The sequence below is a fragment of the Acomys russatus genome, chromosome 1, assembly GCF_903995435.1.
Source record: "Acomys russatus chromosome 1, mAcoRus1.1, whole genome shotgun sequence".
Classification (NCBI taxonomy): domain Eukaryota; kingdom Metazoa; phylum Chordata; class Mammalia; order Rodentia; family Muridae; genus Acomys; species Acomys russatus.
This window is the reverse complement of record NC_067137.1, coordinates 19035808-19048428: the sequence shown is the minus strand read 5'-3', so window position 1 is coordinate 19048428 and position 12621 is coordinate 19035808. Positions and strand designations below refer to the sequence as shown.

The following is a 12621-nucleotide window of genomic DNA, read 5'->3' as shown; positions in this document are numbered from 1 at the left end:
TACTTTCCAGGCAACAATGCAAAGTGCCTTTTTCTTTTTCCTTTTCTTCTGCTTATTTATTTAGCCTCTTCCCTGCTTATGCTAGATATTGGAACTTGGGATTTGGATGATAATCAGCTGTTCTCCCAGGCTTAAGGAGACTCAACTTAAATTTGTCCTACTGTCTGCTTCTGCCTTTTGAGTAGCTGGGATTACAAGGCTATGCCACACCAGCCTGTCTTGTGTTTAAGACCTGTAGTTAGCTTAAGTCCTAGTAACTTGCATCATCACAAGTTTAGCTATCATTTGGAGTTGCCATGTAAAACTCACTCACCACTTTGTGAAATACTGACTTTTGTTTGTTTGTTTGAAGGTGAATAGTTGTTTTGGCGAAACTGAAACCTTGCAAGAAATAGTCAGTGTAGGACATCTGCATTGTTTTTGTATCTCATAATTGTAGCTCTGGGATAATCAGCATGTTGGTGCTTGTGCTGTGATTTGTCATGTGATGGTTTTTTGTAGGAAATAAACTGTGATGATTGTAGTCACAAATAATTTGGAAACAAGTTTTTCTAAAAGAACTAAATTGTAACTTAAAATGAATTAATAGTATGGTTTCTTTTTTGATATATTTCCTACATGTTATTCATAGACATTTTGAGATCATTTTCTGAAACTATGGGTTGTAATTAGTTTAGAATTACTCAATTGATTTTTTTTTCTTTTAATTATGTGTGTGTGGTATTTTAGTTTAAAAACATATCAGCTATGGAAGTAACACTCATGGATTTTTCTTAATAATGTAATATGCTACATTCTTTTCTGTGTTTCAGACTTTTTTCTTTAGTTCTTGGCTCTTTTTTCATGTCTTTCTAAGTATATTTTCATTCCATGTGACTATATGACATGTCAATATGATAAAACATGACTATATTTTATCACCTAATATATGGATAAGCTATAATTTTGAAGAATATCATTAGGGGAAATGGAACAAAATGTACAAAAAATTCTTATTACTTCTTAAAGCTGTAGATGAGTCTGTATTTAAGTTCAGAACATTGTGGGTCCTGTGGAATGGCATGGGGTAACGCACTTGCTGCAAAAGCATGCGGACTTGGAGCCCAGGGGAGAACACACTCCACTACGTGCCTTCTGACCTCTATATGTGTGACAAACGCACAGATACACACAGGCACACACACTCACACACAGCCACACACTCATACACACATAGACACACACATAGACACACACTCACTTATACACACATACAGATAGACACAGATGCACACACATAGACATACACACACACACACACACAATCACAGATACAGACAAACACAGGCACAGACACACACACAAACACACTCACAGACACACACAGAGAAATATCTAAAGAGGCTATAAAAAACTAGCAAGAAAGACATACTAAGATACACTAAAAATATTTATTAGTAAAAAGTACAATTCCCATAAAAACAAAGCTAAGACTTCTTAAGCAATACAAATGTTCTCTTCATGTATTTAAAATAAATAATTGTTTTCCACTATTGGGGAAGAAGTCACCTCCTATAAGGAAGTTTTTTAAGTAGCTCCTTTTTTTTCGTGGATAAGGAACTAATTTTTGGTGATAAATGGAAAGAATGCTTTCTTCTGAAGAACTTAATATAAAATTTACTGCTAGATTATTTATTTGAAGTGTGAATTCTTATAGAAATATAATTATATTTTTGTTCTTAATGATATTTTTAAGATTAAGTTGTTTATTTATATTTTAAGCAACTTAACCTACTAAAGGCAAAACAGAAGGCTTTGGTGGAACAAATGGAAAAAGAAAAAATACAGAGTAACAAAGGCTCATCATATAAACTCCTAGTAGAGCAAGCAAAACTAAAGCAGGCAACCTCCAAGGTAAGATCTATGCCTTGAAATGTAATCATAGGCTTTTTTTTTTTTTTTTTAAAGATTATTTATTTATTATTATGTGTACAGTGTTTGCCTGTATGTACACCTGCAGGCCAGAAGAGGGCGGCAGAACACATTATAGATGGTTGTGAGCCACCATGTGGTTGCTGGGAATTGAACTCAGGACCCTTGGAAGAGCAGCTGGCGCTCTCAACCTCTGTGTCATCTCTCCAGCCTGAGGTTTTTAAGACTGATTGTAAAACTAAGTAACATGTTGTTCTTCACACACAAAATGAGTGTACTCAGCTTTATTGAAGGAAACCTATCGTCGTCTTCCTTGCCTACTACACAATCTTCAAAGTAGCTTTGAGTCAGCAAGTTGGAGATGAACTAATCAACATGCAGTTTTATGTATTAGTCATTTGACAATGGTTCTATTATTTTCATCCTAAAATAAAAAGAATTATAAATACGATCTCCTTATTGTTTTAAAGGAAACTATGTAAACCACCTGTCATTTTTTCCCCCTTCAGTTATGTTCTTTAAAGAGGCAGATTTGGAATTAATACTTCTTTATCCAATGGTACATTTGACTCAAAAAATGTCTGCCACATCAGAATTAAGTTCCAGTGATTTTTTTTTAAATTATAATTAAATTATTTTTTCCTCATAGTTGTGTTTGCCTATAATCTCAATATTTAGTAGGTTGAGGCAAGTGGATTACATGAAGCAAGACTTTTGTCTCAAAATATAGAAAACAAACACAAATTAAATTTGTATTTATTATTATATATTTACATAGCACCTAAATAACATTGAATTGTATTTCTATAAATTACAGGTTTCTGGATTTTGAAATAATTTTAATGAGTATTTTGAAGTGACTTTATTTCCATCCATTTTGTATAACTTTTTCATTGTATGTTTTGGTAATATTTGTTTTAAATATTAGATGTAATCTGTTTTATCGCCTGTGAGAAATTCTGTTGTGTATCATGTACTTTAAATAGGAGATAACTTATTCCCATCAATATAGATAGCTTTTAATCTTAACATTTAGCCTGGTGTGATGGCTCATGCTTATAATCCCAACATCTGGAAGATAAAGACAGAAAGATCATGGTCACTTAGAGTTAGCCTGCTCAGAAGAGATAGCTGTTTTAAACAAAACCCACCTCCTCCCATTTTTTCTTGAAAGCTTATGGTATATATGAAAATTTTGTGCATTAGAAGTTTTACATAGCCAGGAGTGGTAGCTCACACCTTTAAAACGAGCACTCGGGAGGCAGAGGCAGGCAGATTTCTGTAAATTCCAGGCCTGCCTGGTCTACAGAGTGAGTCCAGGAAAGCCACGGCGGCTACATAGAGAAACCCTGTCTGGGGAAAAGAAAAAGGAAGCTGTATGTTGAATATTTTCACATTACAAACGTATACCAAGAAATTTCCATTAAACAAACATTGCTCTAAATCCTGTACTTTTCCGTGTGCAGCATTTTAAAGATTTGATTCGCTTGCGCCGGACAGCAGAGTGGTCTCGCTCTAATTTAGACACGGAAGTCACAACAACAAAGGAAGGCCCTGAGATAGAACCTCTCCCGTTCACTCTGGCCCACGAGCGCTGCATCTCAGTGGTTCAGAAGCTTGCCTTGTTTCTTCTTTCCATGGATTTCACATGCCACGCAGACCTCCTATTATTTGTCTGCAAAGTAAGTTCACTGTGATCTGTGCTTCAGTTTTCTGCTTTGTCTTAATTTTCCTTTAAAAAAAAGATGTCACTCAGTTCCTGAAATATCAGATGCAATTTTTTATTTGGTTAAAATTTGAGGGTTTGAAATGTAGATAATTTGGGAATGCCTGAAGCTTTATTAATTCATTGAGGAAATATGCAAACATAAGTGAGATTAATGAATGGCTTTGAGTGTCATGATTGCTTTCCTGCAGTACATTGTTTATTTGTAAATATTCACCATGTTTAAAACCAGCCACAAAATCGGCCTGGTGGCTCACTCTTTTAATTTCAGCTATCAGAGTGGCAGAGGCAGGATATAATATGTAATCTACAATTTTCATTGTTTGTATTTTATTTTAAATAATTTGATAGAAAAATTAAACATCTGTTTTGGAAACTGTCATGTCAGTGTTTCTTTTTTTTTTTTTTTTTTTTTTTTTTTTTTTTAATTTAACTGGTATTTAAGGACATGATTTCATAATGTGTTTCAGGTTCTTGCACGCATTGCAAATGCTACGAGGCCAACTATTCATCTGTGTGAGATTGTGAATGAGCCACAGCTGGAAAGACTGCTGTTGCTCCTGGTTGGAACTGACTTCAATAGAGGAGACATCTCTTGGGGTGGTGCTTGGGCTCAGTATTCCTTAACCTGTATGCTACAGGATATTCTAGCAGGTTTGTCAGGATTAATTTTTCCTATGGTGTGTCAAGAATTAGCTTATCATTGCTCAAGTAATGTCTAAAGGAAATTGTAAGAGAATTCCTAAATACTTCAAATGTTTCCAATGCAACCATTTAAATAACTTTGTTTGACAGTTGGAAGAGTAGTTTTAGAAAGTTAGTAGGTGACGAGAGCACACAGGTAGCTCACCATTGGTGTGCTACTTAGTAGTTCTTCTGTGACCGCAGGAAACCACTGTTCACTTCTTTATCTGTTACATACGAGTAACAAAAACATATAAATTATTAAAGTGGTTAGGACTATCTCCTCCAATGCAGGAGAATTGTTGGCTCCGGTAGCTGCGGAAGCGATGGAAGAAGGTACAGGGAGTGATGATGTAGGCGCAACAGCTGGTGACTCTGATGACTCCCTCCCGCAGTCCTCTATCCAGCTGCTGGAAACCATAGATGAACCTTTGACACATGATATAGCAGGTAAAGTTACATTCAAAATAGTCCTTATTCTGTCTTAAATGAAAATAGATTTCCAGTTGAGAAATGTTAATGGCGTAAAATTGAATTTTGTGTTTTTCTGTTAGGTGTTTGAAAACAGGACTTTTTTATATAAACTTTTTTGCTATCATTTCATAATATACTAAACATTTTAATTTAGTATAATTTATATGTTACTTTCATTTTATAGGATCGTAAATATTTTCATATATCATCTTAATTTCCTTTCTGTTGCTGTGGAAAAAACAATACCTAGACCAAAGCAACTTAGGAAGGAAAGAAACATTTGGGATGCTGGCTCAGTATTAGGAGCACTCGTTTGGTTACCATTACATAGTGCCTTACAACCACCATCTGACACCCTCTTCCTACTTATGTGGGCACCAGGCGCGCACATCGTGTGCACACATACATGTGGGCAAAACACTCATACTCATAAAGTGTCTAAAAATAATGAATGGGTTTATTTTGCCTCCTAAGTTGGGATTTTTATTTCTGCATTGGGGAAGTCATAGCAACAAGAGCCTGTTAAGCAGTCACATCACATCTGTAATCTGAAAGCCGAGATGGATGAATCCTTGGGCCCAGTTCACTTTATCCTTTTTATACAGTCCAGAATCTCAGTACACCAAATGCTTTCACCAAGAGTGGGTGGGCCTTCACATCTCAGTGAAACTAACCAGCAAATCTCCCACAGAAAGGCCCAGATGCTAGACTCCCAGATAATTCTAGACCTCAGGTTGACAGATGGGATTAATAATTACTTATGTTTTGAAGAAAATGTGAAGTAGAAAACATAAAGGTAGTCAGTGTTAAAGACAAAGTTGAAAGCTCTTGTTCTTTAATATCTGAATATTGCGATATTTTATATATTTCTTTTTAAAATCTGTATTTGTTAATTTGCAAGTATGTTCCTTTACTTTTCAAAACTAAGTTTTGTGTAGTATTGAATGCACACGCACACATCCTACCATCACTTTCAACTGTTTGTTTTCCTTCAGTCATATGTTCCCTCATAATACAGTTCTCTCTGCTGACTGCTTCTCTGTGGTTGCCGCCAAGAGCCATGTTCTGTATCTACCAGCAGAGTAGGCGCTCTGCCATCAGTGCACTCTCTCAGCTCGCCATGTTGTAGTTTGCTTAATTACCATGCACCTTTACCTCTAACCTTTTCTTACTCCAGTTAGAATAGAGAAATGATATATTGGCCTTTATGTACATTTATGGAAACTAGTAAAGGCTCATGTTTGCTGTGCTTTCTATAAAAATATTTATTGAAAGGATGAAAAAGTAATCACTGCAAGATATAGAAAACTACTTGAAAATTGGAGAAATATAGGAGTAACAATTTTTATTATACAGTAGATATTGTATATGTAAATAGTCTTACCTGCATGCTCAATGATAATACCTGTAATTATGTAGTAAGTGTAACAGAGGACATCAATCCATTTTAGATATGCTAATGACTTTTATTTATTTATTTATGATTTTTTGAGACAGGGTTTCTCTGTGTAGCCTTAGCTGTCCTGGACTCACTTTGTAGACCAGGCTGACCTCGACCTCCCAAGTGCTGGGATTAAAGGCGTGCGCCACAACTCCCAGCACTGATTATTTTTAAAAGTAAAATTTATGCTATTTATTTTAAGAAGAGCTAATAATGTGGTCTTCTCACTATCAAATATTGAATGTTTTTAAGGTGTTGATTAATACTTAAATTAGATATTTTAAAGTGTATGTGTATATGCTCTTTGCAAACTAAATGTGCAGTTCTACAATAATAAAGCAATATTTTATTTAAATTTCATGTAATATCCTCTACCTGTAAGATCTCTTTGACTTATTTGAAGGTACACCTCCTCTCTCTTCTTTGGAAAAAGATAAAGAAATTGACCTTGAACTGCTTCAGGATTTAATGGAAGTTGACATTGATCCTTTAGATATTGATTTAGAAAAGGATCCTCTGGCAGCCAAAGTTTTTAAGGTATTTTGGGTTAGAATATTTTCATCTTAGACATTTTGTCTAGTAATTACTTGAAATAACAAAGATACCTTAGATAGATACTTTAAACAAAAAACAAGTAAAGAAACTTCAGCGCTAAGATAGACTGTCTATGAATTGGACTTAACAAATCTGTATACAGAATGTTCCATCCAATAGATAGGCAATGGAACTTTCTACCAAATGATCACATAGGATACACACACACACACACACACACACACACACACACACACACACACTTGTGTTTTATCAGACCACGGTGCTGTAAAAGTAGAAATGAGTAATAAGAGAAACTCTAGAAACCACAAAAATACTTTGAGCTTAAACTTATGTTTTAATAGTGGATCATCTAAGAAGTCATAGCAGGGTAAAAAATTTATAGAAACAAATAATAGCAAAACTGTCTTCTCTTAAACCCTCTGAGATACAGCTAAGACATTTCTAAGAAGAAAGTTTATAGCAGTAAGTACTCAAAATAAAATATTATAGCCAGGCAATGTTGTCACATGTCTTTAATCCCAGCCCTCAGGAAGCAGAAGCAGGTAGATCTCTTGAGTTGGAGGCTAACCTGGACTACAGAGTGAGTTCCTGGATAGGGAAGGCTACAGAGAGAAACTCATTTCTCGAAAAACAAAACAAGAACAACAAAAACATTGTAGATATCAAATAAATAACGTAATGATGTATCTCAAGGCGCTGAAAAAATAGGTAGCCAATCTTGAATACAGATGGCAAGAAATTAATGACATAGATATTAAAAGAACAATATGTAGAACCAACTAAAGAGCTGGTTCTATGAAAAAGTTAATAAGCTGAGACACCCTTAGGTAGTCTAACAGAAAGAGGGAGTAGGAAAACTATATATATTTGTTCTCAAATATAGCCCATTATTCAGCATAAACATTTCATGAAGCTGCAGTAAGTACTTTGATTTTTAAAAAAACAAGCAAATAATAGCAACTGGAAAACTGATTCAGCAGTTAAGAGCGTTGGCTGTTCTTAGAGAGGACCTGGGCTTGATGTCCAGTACTCACATGGTGATGGACAGCCATCTGTAACTCCAGTTCCGCAAGACCCGACACTTCGTATTTATCTTTAATATAATTAAGCACAATAAAAAATTTTAAAGTACTAATAACAAGGGTAATTTGATCCCCAGCATCCACATAGTGGAAAGAGAGAACCAATTTCTTCAAGTTGTCTCACACTAAACAAATTTCTTAAATCTGAAATAAAACTAAAATAATGACAATTTCATACACAGAACATATTCTTTTTCTTTTAAACATTCACAACCATGAACAGTTATGGTAGTAGGAGTTTCTAGAAGTCAGCAGGTGTTAGTTATGGACTAACAGCATTTCAGGCAGCCACTTGGAGTCTTACCTGAGATAAAGATTCTCGCTGTCCTCATTTCTGTATTATTTTCCCTTCATATTTTTTGGAGATGCACCTGCAAGACTTTATACAATTATTGCTCTTTGATTATATTATTTTATTAGTGATGCTAGTTGCCTTTCAGGTTTTAATTTTATAATTACTCCTAAGTTTTGTCAGCCATTCTGTAATTGGTAAAATTCTAACAACTTGGGGAAATTTAAAAGGCGAGAATGTTTATTTTGTAGGCTTATACTGGCTAAAATACTATAAAAATGTATAACTCACTAAAAATATTTCCTTTTTTTTTTTTTAAATAAGCCTATAAGCAGTACATGGTATGACTATTGGGGTGCTGATTATGGTACCTATAATTATAACCCTTACATTGGAGGCCTGGGGATGCCTGTAGCAAAGCCACCATCAAACGCAGAAAAGAATGGATCCCAGACTGTCAGTGTTTCAGTGTCCCAGGGTAAGTGTGCCTAGGAATATTTTAAGGCATATGCTAAGAATGTTATAAATTGGTGTTTTCTTCTGAGAAGTTGAATTTTGAGTATACAGTAGCTGAATTTGCTGTCACCGCTGTGCTATTTTTACCATTCATAGCTATTTCTGTCAGCATGCTTAAAGAGCTTCCATATATTGATGGTCCGCCCTGATTTCTCTCTTTAAATAAGAGTAACCCTAAGCTATTTGATGATAGTTTAATATGTAAAAATGACAATGTATTATTTTACTTTGTTGTAATTTCTTTTGAGATTTTAATATAGTTACATCTTTTCCTCTTTCCTTTTTCTTCTTCCAAATCCTCCCATAAGCCCCTCCATGCTCTTTTCAAATTGATAGTCTCTGTTTTCATTCATTGTTATTACATGTATGCGTGTGTGTGTGTGTTTGTGTCTGTGTGTGTATATGTATATACTTTCCTATGATATAAGTAACACACACATACATATTCCTAAATACATAAATATAACATGTTCAGTCTGTTTGCATGTTTTAGGGTTGTTTGAGCAGTCATATTGTTGAGACATTATAGGTGTAGCATTTAACATTATTAATTTAACATTATTAGGAGTACAGTTTCACAGCAAATTCCCTGAGCCTTTGGCTCCTACACTTTTTCTTCTCATTCTTCCATAATGTATGAGATTGTCTTCTAGGCATATTTATTGAGATTGGGCTTCATAGCTCTGCGTTTTGATTGATTGCTGTTTTTCTATAATGGTCTCCATCTGTTGCAAAGAGAAGTTGCAACAGATGGAGACACCTTGATGTCTTCACCTTGATTGGGTGAAGACAACGCTTATCTGTAGATATCAGAACTAATATTTAGGTTGTTGGTATGGACTATGCTAGTTTAGAAAAGTAGTGGTTGTAGGTTCTTCAAGGTCCATGACTTCACTAGTACTTAGTTGGCTAGGCTTTCAGTACCGGGCATGGTTTCTCTCTTGTTGAGCAGGTCCTAAGATCAATTAGAGAGCTGCTCATTCTTAGGGAGGATGCATTCAGGTCAGTTGCAGCTCAGGGCCGCCTGGGCCCTGTTTCTTAGGTGCAATAGTTTCTAACCTTCCACAATTGTGGGCCACCAAAGGGAATATCAGTAGTCTGAATATTTGAGAGTCTTATGGACAGCCTTAACTAACAGCTCAAAAGAGGGCTTTTGATGTCTGGTATTGGCATTTTTGTTAGGCAGCTTTGGCTCTTGGAGGACGTATTGTCAGCTCAGGGGGGAAAAACCCCGTTATATACATATTTGCAGAATTGCATTTAATTTCCTTATTTTTTTTAACCTTACTTTGTGTGTGAGAGATTGTACTAGAAACCAGTGTGAAGTGTGTTTCTAAATGTGTTTTCATCAAATTTTAACTTAGTCCTCCATTTTCTGTTTTAATCAGATGCTTATAATATTTTAATGTCACTTGTTTTTATTGAAAGCTGTAGACATAATTATAATTTTGATCATTGTCAAGTATAGTTATTAAATATATACCCTGAGTTACTTTCATTTAATTGGATATGTAAATCGTCTCAGAGATGACTAGTAAGATGCTAAGTGGCTTCTGGCTCTTTGAGCATTTTTCTAGTTCTTAGACAAAGTATGATGGCTCAGCTTCTTAATTTCCTGCTTTTGCCTGTATTTGGGAGTTAGTCTTTCTATAATTAGTACCGTATTTTAAAATTTGTCTAAAGAAACCAAGGTTTAGATGGTATTATTACTGTCTTAGCGGATGTTATTATGTGAGCGAGTGTCTGTGTGTACATATTTATCTGTGTCCTTTCTGATGAACTAACATTTATCTCTATATCTGTTAGCCTTCTGTTCAGTTTCTTTTTGTTTTCTCCTCTTTTTGTAATGTATTTCTTTAATGTATTTCCTTCCATTGTCATTGGGTCCCTTATTTATTCCACCTGTTTCTCTAGTCTGCTCACTCAGATATCCTTCCTGGTTTAGTGCTGATAGCACGTGCCAGAATTTCTTTTTTCTCTTCTCTTCTTTTTCCAAGGAAAAGCCTCATCAGCCTCTTCTAGGGTCAGGTGCTGGCATATTCCTGTTGCACATGAGTAGTAACTGATCTCCTCCTTCCTCTTGTAGCTTTAGATGCTCGTCTAGAAGTTGGCCTTGAACAGCAAGCCGAACTTATGCTGAAAATGATGTCAACTCTGGAAGCAGATTCCATTTTACAAGCATTGACAAACACATCTCCTACCTGTGAGTGTGATTACATTTCAGATTATCACACCGAATTGTTCATTTCCTGAGTCATCAAGGACAAGATTAAAATTCTATATCTGTTGTAAATTTGAAGGATGTTTTGACTATGTAGCATACAGCCTTTGTAACTTGGCAGCTCGCTGTGAAATGAGACAGTGTTTTCACAAGTGGACATTTTAGGGTACATGTCAAATGTAGTTAGTTCTAAGTAGATTCAGTCCAGAAGCCTAAAGCATGCTCTGTGTAAGTGCTGCTGTGAAGTTAAGGAACTTATAAGGAATACTGCATAACTCGTTGCTTATATTATACATCCAACATATAGCAAACTTTTAAAATTTTAGCGTACTTACTATGAAATACTGGGCTGGATGGTATAAATGAAATGTCTGTCAAAAGGCCTCCAAACAAAAGGCCTTAAAATTAAGAGGCATTTCATTGTAATTACAGCAAAATAAAGGCACATTTTTGTCATATGGTTGGATCAGAAATGGGTAGCCTGCCAGTTTTGGGCATTGCTGATGTACACTGCTAAATTTACTCCTGTTGGGGAAGTGCATTTCGAGGCGTACCCTGCTTACTAAAGACAAAGATTAAGCAGTGGTGCTGAGGAGGAGGCATGAATAACTGACATTTTCCCCGTAGGTACACATGCCACTGCAATTTTTCCTAGGCTGGAGGAGTAAAGGATTATAGATAGTTGGAGATGCTGTGGATGATCATGATGGGCCTGTGAGGAGAATGCATTTAGCTTATGAATGTGGTTTTAGGCATTCCCTTCAAGATAAATAGAAAGTTTACAATCTGCATTTATTTCTTGCTCGTAGAAGATGAAGGAATAAAAGAAGAAAACTCCTGCTACTAGTGCTTAGAAATATTGTGCATTATGTCCCATCCTCTATGGGATCCTCATGACATGACACAGCGCAATATGCCTCCAAGATCCCATTTTGTGACTTGATATTGTTTATTTGAAATTTATTGGAAGCCTTTAAAAAATAATAACTACTTCTGTTACTCTTCTGTCCTTGACCACTGTCCTCAACCAAGTGTGTCCCTTTTTAGTTTAAAAGTATTTGGAATGAACCAACATTCAGAGAGGCAGAGCCAGGTCTGTCTCTCTGAGTTTCAGGCCAGCCTGATCTACAAAGCAAGTTCAGGACAGCCAAGGCTACACAGACTACACCGAGAAACCGTGTCTCCAAAAACAAAACAAAACAAACAGGAAAATAATAAATAAATAATAAATCTGAACGTGTGATTAATTTCTCCACAGTGTTCTTGTAGTGCAGCATTCTAAACTGCCCTCTTAATAGTCATATTTTCCTTTCATTAGCTTTGTAAAAGTGGTAGACATTGATGCTGTGAATTTGGGAGCCTCCTTATCTTGTCTTCTTCAATTTCTAGTAAATCATAAAAAAGTTTCCCCAAATACTATTATAGAACCATTGTAGAGACTTTGACTTTAATAAACAGTTTTTAACCTATTCTTGACTGTTAGTTAATTCACATGTGTTCTGAAACTTGCTTATAAAATGATACTTGTGTTTGATTTCCAGTTTCACAATCTCCGAGTGGAACAGATGATTCACTTCTAGGGAGTCTTCAAGCAGCAAACCAGAACAGCCAGCTCATTATACAGTTATCATCTGTCCCAATGTTAAATGCTTGTTTCAATAAACTCTTTTCCATGCTTCAAGTCCATCATGTTCAGGTAGGACTTTAAAGGAAAGT

General features: G+C 35.5%; 1 protein-coding gene across 2 annotated transcripts in view; it reads left to right on the top strand.

Annotated features, from left to right (window-relative positions):
* The window catches only part of Birc6 (baculoviral IAP repeat containing 6), a 182177-nt gene that overhangs the window by 92557 nt on the left and 76999 nt on the right, over positions 1-12621 (top strand). For both annotated transcript variants that reach the window (XM_051168400.1, XM_051168481.1), the window contains exons 33-40: positions 1762-1893; positions 3378-3593; positions 4108-4291; positions 4616-4771; positions 6640-6773; positions 8493-8646; positions 10771-10887; positions 12447-12601. In XM_051168400.1, coding sequence (XP_051024357.1) covers positions 1762-1893; positions 3378-3593; positions 4108-4291; positions 4616-4771; positions 6640-6773; positions 8493-8646; positions 10771-10887; positions 12447-12601 — 1248 coding nt within the window. The remainder of the gene's footprint in view (positions 1-1761; positions 1894-3377; positions 3594-4107; positions 4292-4615; positions 4772-6639; positions 6774-8492; positions 8647-10770; positions 10888-12446; positions 12602-12621) is intronic.